Source organism: Carcharodon carcharias, chromosome 10 (genome assembly GCF_017639515.1).
Source record: "Carcharodon carcharias isolate sCarCar2 chromosome 10, sCarCar2.pri, whole genome shotgun sequence".
NCBI lineage: Eukaryota > Metazoa > Chordata > Chondrichthyes > Lamniformes > Lamnidae > Carcharodon > Carcharodon carcharias.
The window spans coordinates 149,690,652-149,708,105 of NC_054476.1; the positions used below are offsets into that span (position 1 = coordinate 149,690,652).

Below are 17,454 nucleotides of genomic sequence, written 5' to 3' on the forward strand. Positions count from 1 at the left end.
CACAGGTCCTATTTAAGATTATGCACTGAAGGTATTGCAAAATGTTCTTCTCTGAAAGTAATTTATCGAATTTACATTTGAATGAGTCAACTCAATACCAGCTCCTTTCACTGTCCCCCTACACAGCCTGTTTCATAGAATGACAACTTGCTCACTGGTATACTACTTCTGCAGGTTAGTTTTGAATTTACCCCCTTTGAGTGCAGGTCACGTCCTCTGGTCCTGCTCTTCAGGACTAGATGAAATAACCCATCATGATCAATATTATCTAGTTGCTTTAGAATCTTAACAACATCATAAGCTCCCACCCATCCCTCCACTCCTACGAGATCCACTGACTCATCATAGTTTCGTGCCGTGTATAACTCAAAGAAAAAGACTTGCATTTAGATAGCACCTTCTACGACCTGAATTTTAATTGCACTATAATTTTGAAAGTGCAATCATTTAGTAATGTGGGAAATATGGCAATCAATGTGCACACAGCAAGCTCCCACAAATGTGATAACGACCAGATAATGTTTTTTTTAGTGATATTGACTTAGGGATAAATATTGGCCAGGACAAGTGGGGAGAACTCCCCTACTCTTCCTAGAAGTAGCACCATGGGATCTTTTATACCCACCTAAAAGACAACACAAGGCCTCCATTTAATCTCTCGTTCAAAAAGCAACAACAACAACTTATAGTGTCTTTAACATAATGAAACGTCCCAAGGTGCTCCACAGGAACATCATAAAACAAAGTATGACACTGAGTCACATAAGGAGACAGACACTTCCTCCTACCTCTCCCTGGACCATGACCCCACCACTGAACATCAAGCCATTGTTTCCAGGACTGTCACTGACCTCATCTCCTCTGGGGATCTCCCTCCCACAGCTTCCAACCTGATAGTTGCCCAACCTCGGACGGCCCGCTTCTATCTCCTACCCAAAATCCACAAACAGAACTGCCCCGGTAGACCGATCGTCTCAGCTTGCTCCTGCCCCACAGAACTCATTTCTCGTTATCTTGACTCCCTTCTCTCTCCCCTTGTCCAGTCCCTTCCCACCTACATCCGTGATTCCTCTGACACCTTACGTCACATCAACAATTTCCAGTTCCCTGGCCCCTACCGCTTCCTCTTCACCATGGACGTCCAATCCCTCTACACCTCCATCCCCCACCAGGATGGTCTGAGGGCCCTTAGCTTCTTCCTCGAACAGAGGCCCGAACAATCCCCATCCACCACTACTCTCCTCCGTCTGGCTGAACTTGTTCTCACGCTGAACAATTTCTCCTTCAACTCCTCTCACTTCCTCCAAATAAAAGGTGTGGCTATGGGTACCCGCATGGGCCCCAGCTATGCCTGTCTCTTTATGGGGTATGTGGAACATTCCTTGTTGCAGTCCTACTCCGGCCCCCTTCCACAACTCTTTCTCCGGTACATCGATGATTATTTCGGTGCTGCTTCATGCTCTCGTCAGGACTTGGAAAAATTTATTAATTTTGCTTCCAATCTCCACCCCTCCATCATTTTCACGTGGTCCATCTCTGACACTTCCCTTCCCTTCCTTGACCTCTCTGTCTCAATCTCTGGTGATAGACTGTCCACCAATATCCATTACAAACCCACCGACACCCACAGCTATCTCGACTACAGCTCCTCACACTCCACTTCCTGTAAGGACTCCATCCCATTCTCTCAGTTCCTTCGCCTCCGTCGCATCTGTTCCGATGATGCTACATTCAAAAACAGTTCCTCTGACATGTCCTCCTTCTTCCTTAACCGAGGTTTTCCACCCACGGTCATTGACAGGGCCCTCAACCGTGTCCGGCCCATCTCCCGCGCACCGCCCTCACTCCTTCTCCTCCCTCCCAGAAACATGATAGTGTCCCCCTTGTCCTCACTTATCACCCCACCAGCCTCCGCATTCAAAGGATCATCCTCCGCCATTTCCGCCAACTCCAGCATGATGCCACTACCAAACACATCTTCCCTTCACCCCCCTTATCGGCATTCCGTAGGGATCGCTCCCTCCGGGACACCCTGGTCCACTCCTCCATCACCCCCTACTCCTCAACCCCCTCCTATGGCACAACCCCTTGCCCACGCAAAAGATGCAACACCTGCCCCTTCACTTCCTCTCTCCTCACCGTCCAAGGACCCAAACACTCCTTTCAAGTGAAGCAGCATTTCACTTGCATTTCCCCCAACTTAGTCTACTGCATTCGTTGCTCCCAATGTGGTCTCCTCTACATTGGAGAGACCAAACGTAAACTGGGCGACCGCTTTGCAGAACACCTGCGGTCTGTCCGCAAGAATGACCCAAACCTCCCTGTCGCTTGCCATTTTAACACTCCACCCTGCTCTCTTGCCCACATGTCTGTCCTTGGCTTGCTGCATTGTTCCAGTGAAGCCCAACGCAAACTGGAGGAACAACACCTCATCTTCCGACTAGGGACTTTACAGCCTTCCGGACTGAATATTGAATTCAACAACTTTAGGTCGTGAGTCCCCTCCCCCATCCCCACCCCCTTTCTGTTTCCCCCTTCTTTTTTTTTCCCAATAAATTATAAAGATTTTCCTTTTCCCACCTATTTCCATTATATAAAAAAAAAACCCACTAGAGCTATACCTTGAGTGCCCTACCATCCATTCTTAATTAGCACATTCGTTTAGATAATATCACCAACTTTAACTTTAACACCTATGTGTTCTATTGTACTATTGTTGTTGACATCTTTTGATGATCTGCTTCTATCACTGCTTGTTTGTCGCTACAACCACACCAACCCCCTCCACCTCTCTGTCTCTCTATCTCTCCGCCCCCCACACACACACCTTAAACCAGCTTATATTTCAGCTCTTTCCTGGACTCGAACTCAAGTTCTGTCGAAGGGTCATGAGGACTCGAAACGTCAACTCTTTTCTTCTCCGCCGATGCTGCCAGACCTGCTGAGTTTTTCCAGGTAATTCTGTTTTTGTTAAGGAGATATTAGGTCAGATGAACAGAAGGTTGGTCAAAGATGTAGGATTTAAGGAGTGTCTTAAAGGAGGAAAACAAGGTAGAGACATAGCGAGGTATAGGGACAGAATTGCAGAGCTTGGGGCCTAGGCAATTGAAAACATGGCAACCAATGGTGGAACAATTAAAATCAGGGACCCTCAAGAGGCCAAAATTGGAGGAGTACAGAAAAGTCGAAGGGTTGTGGGGCTGGAGGAGGCTACAGAGATAGGGAGGGGCAAGACCAGGGAGGGATTTGAAGACAAGGGTGAGAATTTTAAAATCAAGGTGTTCCTCAGTAATGCATTGGAATGTTAGCCTAGATTTTTGTGCTCAACACTGGAGTGACCATAAGGCCATAGAATGTAGGAGCAGAAGTAGGTCATTCAGCCTATCAAGTCTGCTCTGTCATTCAATGAGATCATGGCTGATCTGATAATCCTCAACTCCACTTTCCTGCCTTTACCCTATAACCCTTATTCCTTTACTCTCTCTCTATCTCAGCCTTGAATATACATAACGAACCAGCCTCTATAGCCCTCCGTGGTAATGAATTCCGCAGATTCACAACCCTCTGAGAGAAGAAATTCCTCCTCATCTCTGTCTTAAACAGGTGACCCCTTACTCTGAGATTATGCCCTCTGGTCCTAGACTCTCCCACAAGGGAAGACAACCTCTCAGCATCTACCCTGTCAAGACCCCTAAGAATCTTATATGTTTCAATAAGGTTGCCTCTCATTTTTCTAAACTCCAATGAATACAGGCCCAAAGTACTCAACCTTTCCTCATAAGAAAATCCCTCTACACCTGGGAGTGGGATTTGAACCCTCAACCTTCCGATGCAGAAGGGAGAGTACAACCCACTGAGCCAGGGCTGACACAGGATTCTGAAGTACCCAGGATAGGGCACCAGGGAAATTTTCAGCTTCAGTGACATGGACCCTGAATTGCTCTGACAATGGGACCATTTCCTTTCTTTGCCCATTAGCCTGAGTTGACAGCGTTTTGCTGATCCATCTCTCTTGATGGAGCAGAACCTGAGCTCTGATGGGCTGGGAGTCAACAAGTTAATGTCAAGCTGCATGTAAGGGCGAGAGCAAATGTTTAAAAATACAACAGGGTTTCCCTTTACCAGAAATCCTCTGACTTAATGTTATTGACTGCTCTGTAATATTGCACTACAAATGCATGATATCATAGTTAACCATCCACCTACTGGGCCGTAACTGTGAGCCTTACACTGTATACACCACCAAGCCCAACAGCGTGCTCATTGTTGGTGTTGTAATCTTACACACAATACGTACAGTTAACTATGTTGTTACACTCTTGCTTTTGAGTCAGAAGATTGTCAGTCCAGATTCCAACTCAAGGGCTTAACACTCGCGGTGCAGCAAAGAGGGAATGCTGCACTGATGGAGGTGCTGCACTTTGGAGGAGATGTTGAGCCGAGGCCTTTCTACCCTCTCAGGTGGGCGTAAAAGACCCCTTGGTACTTTTCTGAAAAACAGCGGGGGAGTTATCCCTGATGACTTGGCCAATATTTATCCCTCAGCCAACGTCTCCAGTCTGTCCTCTCCCTCCCTTAGTTTTCGGTGGCAAAGACTGGCAAATATTTCAGGCACAACTTGAAGCTTGAAGTCGAGAACTAGAGGACACTAATTTAAGGTGAATGGAAAAAGAATCGTCATGAGGAGAGCAGTTTTTATGCACTGAACGATTAGGATCTGTAATGCATTGCCTGAGAGTGTGGTGAAGGCCGGGTCAATTGTGGCTTTCAAAAGGAGATTAGATAATTGCCTGATGAGAAAAAACCTTCAAGGCTACGAGGAAATGGCAGGGGAGTGGGGCTGGCTGAGTTACTCTTGAAGAGAGCCAACATAGACAAGATGGGCTGAACGGCCTTCTTCTGTGCTGTAACCATTCTATGTTTCTATAAATGTGGGAGAAAGTCTCTCTGGTCTGCAGGTTACTGGATGAAGTTGAGGGCCGCGACAATATTTATCCCCACAGGCCACCGCCACTCACCTTTAAATTTAACCAATTGGCCAGATTTTCCTCCTCTTTACCATTTAGGGTGGCTCTCCATGCAAGGCGAAATCTGCACAGGCAATATTCAAATGAGTTGCTTATAGCAAATTGAGGCCAGTCAGCTGACTACACTGCTTGCCAGTTGTGCAGCAGTGAATGACAAAAGCTTAAATGTAGGCCAGAGTGGATACATTGGTCCTTAGGTTTACCTAGCATCCTTATTGGCCAGAGAGACTTTCTCCCCATTTCTAGAGGCATAGAATGGTTACAGCACAGGAGGAGGCAACTTGGCTCACTCTTGTGTGGCTGGGGACAAAAAGCAAAAACCTGATGGGTTCTGCTGCTTGAAGGAAGATTTAGTGTTTTCATCGCAGTGTTATCATTGGCATTCAGACAGTCTGCAATCAATACCGCGACTTTACAGTAGCATCAGGAAGATGAGACAGAGGATACGTCTGGGATTTTAATAATGATGAACAGCGTCTGATCTGGAGAACTGCAACATTGTTTAACAGCCCCGTGTCCCTCCTGCTGATAACTGTGGTCCATTTGCCAGAACGATAGTGAACCAGCAACTTTAGTTACGTGTAGAGAGTGGTGAAGGTGGGACTGTTCTCCATGCAGCAGAAAAAGTTAAGGGGAGATTTAGTAGAGGTTTTCAAAATTATAAAGGAAGTTAATAGAATAAATGAGGGGAAACTGTTTCCAATGACTGAAGGATCAGTAATTGGAGGATACGGATTTAAAACAACTGGCAGAAGAACCATAAGTCAAAATAATTGGCAAAAGGAATAAATGTGATGTGAGGAAAAAATTTTCACCCAGAGGGCGTTTAGAGTCTGGAACAAACTTGCTGAGAGGGTGGTTGAGGCAGGTTCAATCGAGGTATTGAAAAGGGAATTAGATTGCTACCCGAAAAGAAACAATGTGCAGGGTTATGGGGATAAGGCAGGGGAGTGAGACTGGGTAGAATGCTCTTTCAGAGAGCCAATGCAGACTTGATGTGTTGATTGGCCTCCTTCTGCACTGCAAAGATTCTGTGATTCTGAGTCATAGTTTTCAAGTCTTTATGGCACCAAGGTTGCCAACTGTGATCAAATATATTCCTGGAGGTTTCATCACATGACTTGCCCCCGTACACCTGACATTAGCCGGCCAACACATCCAGCTTTGTGACGTACTGCCTTCCTACGTCAACTGGAAAGCAAAAAGACTCATTACCCGACTGGATGGTGTTTGACTATCAGCCAAATAGCCTTTTTGTCCCATTATCAATGTTTTTCTATCTGGTAAGAGAAACGTTCAAAGAAAATGGCAAAAAAACCCAATCTTTTTTAACGTCCCGATGATTTTTCTCCAGAGTTGCACACAGCAGTGTCCTGGAGATTGATCTTCAATTCCTGGAGACTCCAGGCCAGTCCTGGAGGGTTCGCAACCCTATGGCACAGAAGGAGGGCATTTGGCCCATCAAATTCATCCTTTTTTTCTCTCCCTTGCTTTAGAAGGCTCTTAAAATCACTGTCATTGGCCACAATTTGGGTTTGTAAATTTTTTTTGGCCCCTGCTCAATATGCTCTCAATCTCTTGAAAATCGATCTTTGACAGGAGAGATGTTAGAAAGTTCTAGAAATGTAAGTTATGTTTCAAAAGTCATTTTTTGGCATAGAGTCTGGGCACTGCTGCATTTTAAAATGATGCAGCCCTTGCCCTCGCATAGCTTGCCAAGTGAGTGTTCCATTGGTAACCGCAGCTGTACTTACGCATCCACTTCTTGGAAAAGCCGGAGTTTGTCTGGGAAGATCTCGGATAACAGGACAGTGACGTACGGCACTTTGAGAGCCTGGAGCCGAGATTCCAAATGCTGTCAGACAGGAAGGGAAAAGTGGTCAACAACAATTACAAAACATCTTTAACAACAAGTTGCATTTATGTAGGAAAATGCCCCAAAGGGGCTTCACAGCAGTGTAACCAATGCCGAACCAAAGAGTAGACATTAGGATGTCTGACCAAAACCTTGCTGCTGGTAATGCTGACAAGTCACATTCACATGCCTGAAATCCACATGCCTACTTCCAGGGAGATGAGTTGGTGGTGGGCTGAAGCGTCGGATTCAGGAACAGGGCCTCTTGTTGAGCCTGAGTGTAACAATTGCCTGCTGTAGTTAACAAAGGGCACAGTCCAGGGACCAAACCAAGGGGGACCTTGCTGCTCTGTACGGGTCAAAGCCACACTATTCTGTTGAAGGTATGGCAGTATATAAGAACATGTGAACACAAGAAACAGGAGCAGGAGTAGACCACACTGCCTGGCAAGTCTGCTCTGCCATTCATTATGATCTTGGCTAATCCTAGGCTTCAATTCCATTTCCGTACCCCTCCCCAAACCCCCACTCTCCATATCCCTTAATTCCCCGAGAGACCAAAAACCTATCCCAGCCTTAAACGTATTCAATGATGGAGTATCAACAACCCTCTGGGGTAGAGAATTCCAAACATTCACAACCCATTTTGTGAAGAAATTTCTCCCCATCTCAGTCCTAAACGATCAGACCTTTATCCCGAGACTGTGCCCCCCGTTTTAGATCCCCTGACCGGTGGAAACAATCTCTGTGTCCACCCTATCAAGCCCTCTCAGAATTTTGTCAGTTGCATTGAGATCGCCTCATTCTTCTAAACTCCAGAGAATATTAGCCCAATTTACTCAGCTTCTCATCATTGGACAACCCCCTCATCCCAGGGACCAAGTTGGTGAACCTTCGCTGTACCGCCTCCAATGCAAATATATCCTTTCTAAAATGTGGAGATCAAAACTGCACACAGTATTCCAGATGTGGTCTCTACAATACCTTGTACAATCGGATCTGTTGTAGTTGGATTTTCAGAAGGCTTTCGATAAGGTCCTACATCGGAACTTCAGAAGCAAAATTGGAGCACGTGGGATTGGGATAATATACAGGCATGGATTGAGGATTGGTTAACTGGCAGGAAACAGAGAGTAGGAATAAACAAGTTGGCAGGCTGTGACTAATGAGGTACTGCAAGGATCAGTGTTTGGGCCCCAGCTATTCACAATGTATATCAATGATTTGGATATGGGGATTAAATGTGATATTTCCAAGTTTGCTGATGGCACAAAACTAGGTGGGAATATGAGTTAAGAGGAGGATGCAAAGAGGCTTGAAGTGTAGACAGGCTAAGTGAGTGGGCAAGAACATGGAAGGTGGAATATAATGTGGAAAAATGTGAAGTTATCTACTTTGGTAGGATAAACAGAAATGAAGAGGATTTCTTAAATGGTGAGAGGTTGGGAAGTGTTGATATCCAAAGAGATTTGGGTGTCCTTGTTCATGAGTCACTGAAAGTTAACATGTAGGTGCAGATGCAGCAAACAATTAGGAAGGCAGATGGCACATTGGCCTTTATTACAAGAGGATCTGAGTACAGAAGTAAAGAAGTCTTGCTACAATTGTATAGACTCTTGGTGAGATGACGCCCAGAGTATTGTATACAGATTTGGTCTTTTTACTTAAGGAAGAATGTACTTTCCATATAGGTTCACCAGAGTGATCCCTGGAATAATGGGATTGTCCTGTGAGGGGAGATTGAGAAGACCATTAGACCATAAGACATAAGAGCAGAGGTAGGCCATTCGGCCCATTGAGTCTGCTCTGCCATTCAATGAGATCATGGCTGAACTGATAATCCTAAACTCTACTTTCCTGCCTTTTCCCCATAACCCTTGATTCCCTTACTGATTAAACACCTGTCTATCTCAGCCTTGAATATATTCAATGACCCAGCCTCTACAGCCCTCTGTGGTAAGGAATTCCACAGATTGACTAGCCTCTCAGAGAAGAAATTCCTCCTCATCTCTGTCTTAAACAGGCAACCCCTGGCTCTTTGTTTATGCCCTCTGGTCCTAGACTCTCCCACAAGGGAAAATAACCTCTCAGCATCTACCCTATTTTACATCATGGATGGGCATCTGAGAGCCGTTGCATGCAATAACTGCAGGAACTTAAGGAAGTGCCTCCAGCATGAGCTCAGGTCTCCTGAGCCTCAGGGACAGCTGGAGTCACTGCAGAGCATCAGGGAGGATGAGAGTTTCCTGGGTTGTATGTTCATTACCCCACAGGCAGTGAGAGTCACGATGGTAGGCAGGTAGCCTTCTGGAAGGGTAGGTGAGGTGCAGGTCCTGGTTACCTGTGACGTATTGTCATGTAGACAAACAGAGTTGTACTGGGGAGGGTTGGCGGTGGGGGTTGGTATGGAAAGAGAAGGAACATTGCAAAGAAATGAGCCATTTGGTCAAACGAGGCAAAATAAATTAAAGACTAAGTGGAAACAAGAGTCAGGATAATACCTCTGCTCCATTGGAACTGACAGTTAATCGTCATTCATTTATTTGCACCAAGCAGTTTCAATTAAGCATCGTCAACAATACTGTATATAGGTCAGTGAACAGGACCTAGCAGTCTATTTTTATTGTTAATTTTATTTTATTTTTTAATTAGGGAGGGGGCATTAAAGGACACCTTCATAAATGAAAGATGAGATTTCCGTGAAATTAGAAGTTTCCATTTGGGCTATTTTATACCTGATTTATGTGTGCAATTTATATATATATTTTTAAAGAAAGCCAGTTCTAATTTTCCTTCTACAATTACTTAGAAATTACAGCACAGAAACAGGCCATTCAGCCCAAGACCTGCATGCTAGTCCATAGTATTTAGAAACATAGAAAATAGGAGGAATAGGTCATTCAGCCCTTTGAACCTCCTCTGCCATTCAATATGATCATGGCTGATCCTCTATCTCAACGCTGTACTCCCGTCTCTCCCCATACCCCTTGATGCCTTTAGAGTCCAGAAATCTATCTATTTCCTTCTCAAATATATTCAGTGACTTGGCCTCCACAGCCTTCTGTGGTAGAGAATTCCATAGTTTCACCACCCTCTAAGTGAAGAAGTTTCTCCTCAGCTCAGTCCTAAATGGCCTACCCCACATCCTGACACTGTGGCCCTTTGTTCTATCATCCCTGCATCCAGTCTGTCCAGCCCGGTCAGAATTTTATATATTTCAATGAGATCTCCTCTCATTCTTCTAAACATCTTAGCCAACCAATGCCTGATACCTTCATAATTTCCTCTGTTAAGATTTAGGAACTTAGTTTCAGATCAGAGTACTTCACTTTCCATCCTAATGAAGAATTCTATCATGTTATGGTCACTGTTCCCTAAAGGACCCCGCAAAACAAGATTATTAATTAAACCCTTCTCATTGCACAATACCAAACCCAGGATAGCCTGTTCCCTGGTTGGTTCCTTGACATACTGGTCTAAGAAAACATCTCGTACACACTTCAGGAGTTCATCTGCCACAGATGCTAATTTGGTTTGCCCAGTCTATATATAGATGAAAGTCACCCATGATTATGGTAGCACCCTTGTTACCTGCATCTCTAATTTCCAGTTTAATGCCAACCCCTATCTTATCACTACTGCTTGGAAGCCTCTAGACAACTCCCACTAACGTTTTCCTCCTCTTGATACTTCTTAGCTCCACCCAGACTGATTCCACATCTAGATTTTCCGAGCCAATATCTTTTCTTACTATTGCACTGATTTCATCCTTAACTAACAACGCTATGTCACCTCCTTTTCCTTGAGTACCCTTGGATATTCAGTTCCCAGCCTTGGTCACCCTGCAGCCATGTTTCCATAATCGCAATCATATTGTATCTGTTACCGTTTATTTGCGCTGTTAATTATTGCAAATGCTCCGTGCATTCAGATACAGTGCCTTTACTTACCTTTTTAACATTTTTACGTATTTTTTTTGTACTATGACCCTATTTGCTGCTAGCCCTTGTTTCCTCTGTCTTCCACTTTTGCTTTCTACTCTTCTGTCTTCCATTCCTATCTTGGTTGCCCTCTCGTATCTCCACGTTTAGAATCCCATCCCCTGCCAATCCAGTTTAAACCCTCCCCTACAAGTACTAGCAAATACCCCTGCGAGGATATTGGTCCCAGTCCTGTTGGGGTACAACCCATCCAACTTGTACAGGTCTCATCTTCCCCAGAATCTGTCCCAATGCCTCAGGAATCTAAAACTCTCTATCCATGTGAGTCTCACATGGTATATATGTGATATTTATACTCCAAGTTAGTCTCTCTCCACCTTATTTAATCCCACTCTATCAGAATATTCTTCTATTCCTTTCTCCTTCTTGAGTTTATTGACCTTCCCATGAAAGGCATACTCAGAAGCTTACAATTACTCAGGGAAGAGACCTGTGAGGAGTCAGTGGATGATTTTGCAGGTTATTCAAAGCTGCCACAAGGACTGAGTGAAGGATCCGCGGTTACTTTCCTGAGAGCAAAACAATTTATAAGACACAATGATTGCATTAAAAGCTGCAAGATGAATGGACAAATGGGGAGTTTAAATAAATTCTTTATTTATATAGTGAGCAGGACAGCATAAGCAATGGAGATGGGAAACTGAAACCTAACAAGGAACGGCTAAAAAGGTCTATCCCCCGAGGGTGGTAGATGTGTGCAATAAGCAGTCATGGAACGTGATGAATGCAACAGGAGCTGCATTTAAGACCAAGTGTGGTTCACCTACTTCGAGCTGGAGGGCGGGGAGAGATGACAAGTATCAAGCAGATTAGGGTGAGGTAATTGACTAGATTAAAACAGTTGGAAATAAATCAGAATTAACGGGATAAAACACAGAAAGGAAACCGAGATGGAAATATGCGAGGCTGCACCATGGGATAGCACGCTGCCCTTTCACCTCCCAGATCCTGAATTCAAAGCCAGCACTGATCAAGGTCTTCCTCTTGCTATAGAGTTGTGACATAGAGCAATTCTGGAGTGGAGCTTACCCTGGTTTCCAGAGGGTGAGAGAGACCCACAGCCGAGATTAGCTCGCAATCCAGCACACTCTCTCATCAAGAGAGAGAAAAGCCATAAGGATGGTCAACTCTGGAAACAAACATTGCACTGACGAAGCAGAGGGAGTTTTACATTGTGTCTACCTGTGAGGAACCTGACCTGGGAGTTTCTGACAGCAAGGCAGATGCTATTGACATCTCAGCTGACAGATTTAGGGCTAGCCACAACGCTAGCCAAGCTGTTCCAGCGCAGCTACAATACTGGTTACCTACACAACAATGCAGAAAATTGTCCAGCTGTGTCCTGCACACGCAAAGGTCAAATCCAATCTGGCCAATTACAGTGCCATCAGTCTACTCCCAATCATCAGCAAAGTAATGGAATGGATCGTGGACAATGCTATCAAGCAACATTTACACAGCAATAACCTGTTCACTGATGCTCAGTTTGGCCCCTGCCAGGGCCACTCAGCTCCTGACCTCACTACAGCCTTGGTCCAACATGGACAAAAAAAAACTTAACTCCAGGGGTGAGGTGAGAGTGACTGCCCTTGGCATTAAGGAGGCCTAGCAAAACTAAAGTCAGTGGGAATCGGGGGAGAACTCTCCACTGGTTGGAGTCATACCTAGTATAAAGGAAGATGGTTGTGGTTGTTGGAGGTCAATCATCTCAGTCCCAGGACATCACTGCAGGAGTTCCTCAGGATAGTAGCAAAGGCCCAACTAGCTTTAGCTGCTTCATCAATAACCTTCCATCCATCACAAGGTCAGAAGTGCGGATGTTTGAGCACAATTTGTGACTCCTCAGATACTGAAGCAAGACATGGACAATATCCATGCTTGGGCTGATGAGTGGCAACATTCGTGCCACACAAGTGTCAGGCAATGACCATCTCCAACAAGAGAGAATCTAACCATCGCGCCTTGACATTCAATGGCATTATTAAGACTGAATCCCCCACTATCAACATCCTGGGGGTTACCATTGACCAGAAACTGAACTGGACTAGCCATGTAAATATTGCGGCTACAAGAGCAGGTCAGAGGCTAGGAATCGTGTGATGAGTAACTCACCTCCTGACTCCCCAAAGCCTGTCCACTATCTACAAGGCAAAGTCAGGTGTGTGATGGAATGCTCTCCACTTGCCTGGATGAGTGCAGCTCCAACAACTCTCAAGAAGCTCGATACCGTCCAGGACAAAGCAACCTGCTTGATTGGCACCCCATCCACAAACATTCACTCCCCCCACCACCGACACACAGTAGCAGCAGTGTGTACCATCTACAAGATGCACTGCAGGAGTTCATCAAGGCTCCTTCTACAGCACCTTCCAAACCCAGGAATTCTAACACCTGGAAGGACAAGGGCAGCAGATAGATGGGAACACCATCACCTGCAAGTCCCCTTCCAAGCCACTCACCTTCAGTGTCACTGGGTCAAAATCCTGGAATTCCCTTCCTAACAGCACTGTGGGTGTACCTACACCACATGGACTGCAGCAGTTCAAGAAGGCAGCTCACCACCGCCATCTCGAGGGCAATTAGGTATGGGCAATAAATGCTGGCCTAGAGAGCGATGCCCACATCCCGTGAAAAAATAAATGAAAAATAAGAACAGAAGCTGTATCTGCAATGAGACACCCGCACAATTTCCCCTCCTACACCCGCTGTGCCCCCTGAATGCAGCCCAGCTTTGACTGGATTCTGAACATAATGTGCTATTTGACTATAATAGGCATTGCAGCCTCTGCCAGTTCTCTCTTTACACAAACACACACACAACTTTCATCAGGGTCACTGGATAACAGTCAGAAATGAGAATGCTGGCCGATTATCCCTCTCCCCAGCCACACCCAAGTCTCCAGGCCAGGGGGCACTGAGGGCAACTGGAATCCCTCCCCCACCCACCCCCATTGATGCAATAGCTGAGATCCAATCCACAATCAGGCTCCCAAACTTTGGAATGCTACAGGTCCAGCTTGTAGAAAGTTGGGAACAAAGAACAGACACGACAATGTGAGTTTAATACTCTTCAGAGGCTGCCAGTGATCTCAGCTTTCCACTAATTAACAGCAACGTGAACTTTTCACCTTCAGCTGAGTATTGGACAATGGTGAATCAGCTGCTCTTTTAATACTTCGCCCGATTTGAGAAGGGCAATTCAGGCTGGGTGTAAATGGGGCTAGCCGATTCACCTTCACTAATAGCTGGCGAGCGGTGAGTATTACGCTGACCCCTGAGCAATGTGTTTCTGAAGCAGTGCATGGAGAAACAAAACGAGACCAGTGAAGGACAAGGCTGAATGTCAAATTCATTAATCTTCCAGCTTATCCTCAGTGTGGCGACACAGTGCACACTAAGCCCCTTCTGGCCATTCAGTCGCACCATGAAGGCTTTCACAGCCATTCTCTCAGCTTTCTGCAAAAAAAAAAACAAACCGCGGAACTGCAGAGAACGTTTACCCTGTCCCTCCATTTCCCCTCACCCTCTTCACTCGGGCAGGGCGGTAGCGAGGGAGGAGAGAGGGGCAATTAGGGACGAGCAACAATGCTGGCCTAGCCAGTGATGCCACCATCCTGTGAAAGAATAAATTTTAAAAAAGCTCACCTTGTCCCACCCTCCCCATTGTCCTGAAAAGGTTTTCATTTTAGATAATTATCCAAATCCCTTTTGAAACCCATGTTTAAATCTGCCTCCACCACACCACAGCGCATTCCAGATCCTAAACACTCGCTGCATAAAAATGCTGTCCCTCATGTCACCCTTGGTTCTTTTGCTAATCACCTTAAATCGGAGACCTCTGGTTCTCGACCCTTCCGTCAACAGGAACAGTTTCTCACTATCTACTCTGTCCAGACTCCTCATGATTTTGGACACCTTGATCAAAACTCCTCTTAATCCTCTCTTCTCTAATGAGAACAGTCCCAGGTTTGACAATCTATCCATGTAGGTTAAGTCCCTCATCCCTGGAACCAATCCCGTGAATCTTTTTTGCACCCTCTTCACATCCTTCCTATAGTGTGGTGCCCAGAATTGGACACAATATTCAAAGGCGGATAAATATGATTTGCGTTTGTCTGAGTTTAGGAGGCTGAGGATTTGATGGGGCGGATATGGAGAAACTATTTTCTCTGGGAGGGAATGTCATGTTTTTATAATGAGATAAAAGCACCAATCACTCATTGGGTAAACATGTTGTGGGTTCATTTTTTCATTCTAGGCACATGTGAACAGATATACATAGATAGGGAGCTTGAAGATATCAGAGCTGTGTATGTGTATGCTTCTGAGAGCAAAAGTGAAACTGAATTGCAAGACACATTTCCTTTCTAGTGATGTCATGCTGCAATCCCTTAGCGGCATATTACAACAGGGAAGTCAAGAATGAGGAGATGTGATTTTAAAATTAGAGCCAGGAGCAAATTCAGGAAGCAAGTTTTCAAACAAAGGGTGGCAGAAATCTGGAACTCTCTTCCCCAAAAATGTTGCTGGTCCTGGGTGGTGGTGGTGGTGGTGGCGGTGGTGGTGGGGGGGTGTCAATTGGAGCTTTCAAGACCGAGATACGTAGATTTTTGGCGGGTAAAGGGATAAAGGATTCAGAGCAAAAGCAGGAAAATGGAGTTGAGTTGCAGATGAGCCCTGATCTAATCGAATAGGGAAGAAATTTGAGTTGCTGAAAGGCCTCCTCCAGTTCAGATGAGGTATTGGATGAAAGCCCAGACTCTCCAAGGTTCCACACCCTAGAGGCACAAGCCACTTGTGGGTGGAGTGGGCAGGGAGGGTGAATTTGATTTAAAATGGTGCAAAGGGCAAAGTCCTCTATCCTTCCCACAGCCAAGAAAGCCAGATGTTCATGCTTCAAGCTCCTGACTTCACGTAGTGCTGTACATATAGAGCCAGGCATCCGCGTCAGATGGAATGACACGGGTCTAATAGTTTCTGTACCAGGCGCAGAATTAAAAAACAACAACACAGTTCCGCAAAAATGTTGTAAACTCCTTGAGGCTAATCCCAGAAGGCAATGCTGTTTAGACTCTAATGACTAACGCTGCAAATGAAACGCGTCATGAATGTATAAGCAACAAACAAGTTGCGTCTTCACCTTTTCATTTTAGGCAACATCTTTCCAGGGGATTTTTCCAGCGCTCGGCTGTTAATTGATTTCTGGCAAGTGTAATACAGAGAAAATACAGCAGACACTTTGAGCGACTGGGACCCTGAAGGTGACGGATGATCCAACTACCTCATGTGCAATCTGCTCGATCGCTTCCCAGCTGGAACTCTGGTAATAGCCCCGGCCGGTTGCAGTCACAACATGGAACCTTATATTTTCTCACTCCCCACGTTTTTCTTTTTTATCGAGTCCCCCACCCTCCAAATATCTGAGGGAGACAAGGTGATGAGTGATAGAGGGAGAGAGAGAGAGAGAGAGAGAGAGAGTGGAAGGACTAGGGGTAGAAAGAGAGAGAAAGTGGGTATAGAGGAGAAGGATACAGGTAGGAAGAGAAGAGAGAGGGAGAGAGAAAAGGGTCAAGCCATAAAGTGATTACCGCGCACAAGGAGGCCATTCAGCCCACTGAAACCATGCTCACTCTCTGTTAAGCAGTCCAAGTGGAGGAAGGAAATAGGGATAAAGAGGAGAAACAGGTAGGAGGAGAAAGAAGAGGAGGAAGAGCTAAAGGAGGAGGTGGGAAGAGAAAGGAAAGTGGGATCTGAGTAAGACACAGTGCTGGTTAAAAGGGAGAATGTAGGGAAGCGCTAATGAGGAAGAAGGCAAGAGAATAAGGAAGAGAAAGCTAGAGAGATGGAGTGCAGAGGGAAGAGGGTAAACACAAGGCAACTGGAGAGTTGGGGAAGAGGGAGAGAGAAGAGGGATGAGGGAGAGAAAGGGGAAAAGTGGAGCATGGAGAAACAGCTGGTGAAGAGAGAGAGCAAGAGGAAAAAGGGAAAGAGTAGAAAAAAGAGTGAGGAAAGAATGAGTTAAGGAAAGAGAAATATAGAATAAAAGATGGAGAAAGCAGGGAAAAAGAAAGAGAGGGAGGGACAAAGAAAAAAGGCAGGAGTGAGAAATAAAGGAGGAGAAAACAGAGAGAGAGAGAGAAAGAGTGCATGAAAGGTCTTCATGCAATCCCTTGAGTGGTTTATTTTAAATTCAAAGAATGTAAACCAAAAGAGGCCTGGCTGAAAATAATATTAAAACATATTCTGTACTAAGGCATGAAATTAAATGCTTCGAGGAAGCTAAATACCTTTAGCTCGGGAAGAAAAGCTCATTTCTGAAGCCAAGTAAAGCATCTGCTCAAATCAAAACTGAAAATAAATCTTCAACCTAAACAACTAATCTAAATTCTTATTAAAATTATGCGAATAGATTAACAATTCTGAATATACATACACACATGCACAAATGCACAGCAGAATTTTTTTCCATTATAAATTCCTATGTCCACATAGCAAATGGAAATTGCCAATAAAACCTTGTCATGCTGTCATTACATGCTGCCACCTGTGGCGGCACTGGTGGGAGGTTATT

General features: G+C 45.2%; 1 protein-coding gene across 2 annotated transcripts in view; it reads right to left on the bottom strand.

Moving 5' to 3' along the window:
* Positions 1 to 17,454, bottom strand: part of dph1 (diphthamide biosynthesis 1) — a 618,203-nt gene that overhangs the window by 102,779 nt on the left and 497,970 nt on the right. For both annotated transcript variants that reach the window (XM_041196491.1, XM_041196492.1), the window contains one exon: positions 6,782 to 6,882. In XM_041196491.1, coding sequence (XP_041052425.1) covers positions 6,782 to 6,882 — 101 coding nt within the window. The remainder of the gene's footprint in view (positions 1 to 6,781; positions 6,883 to 17,454) is intronic.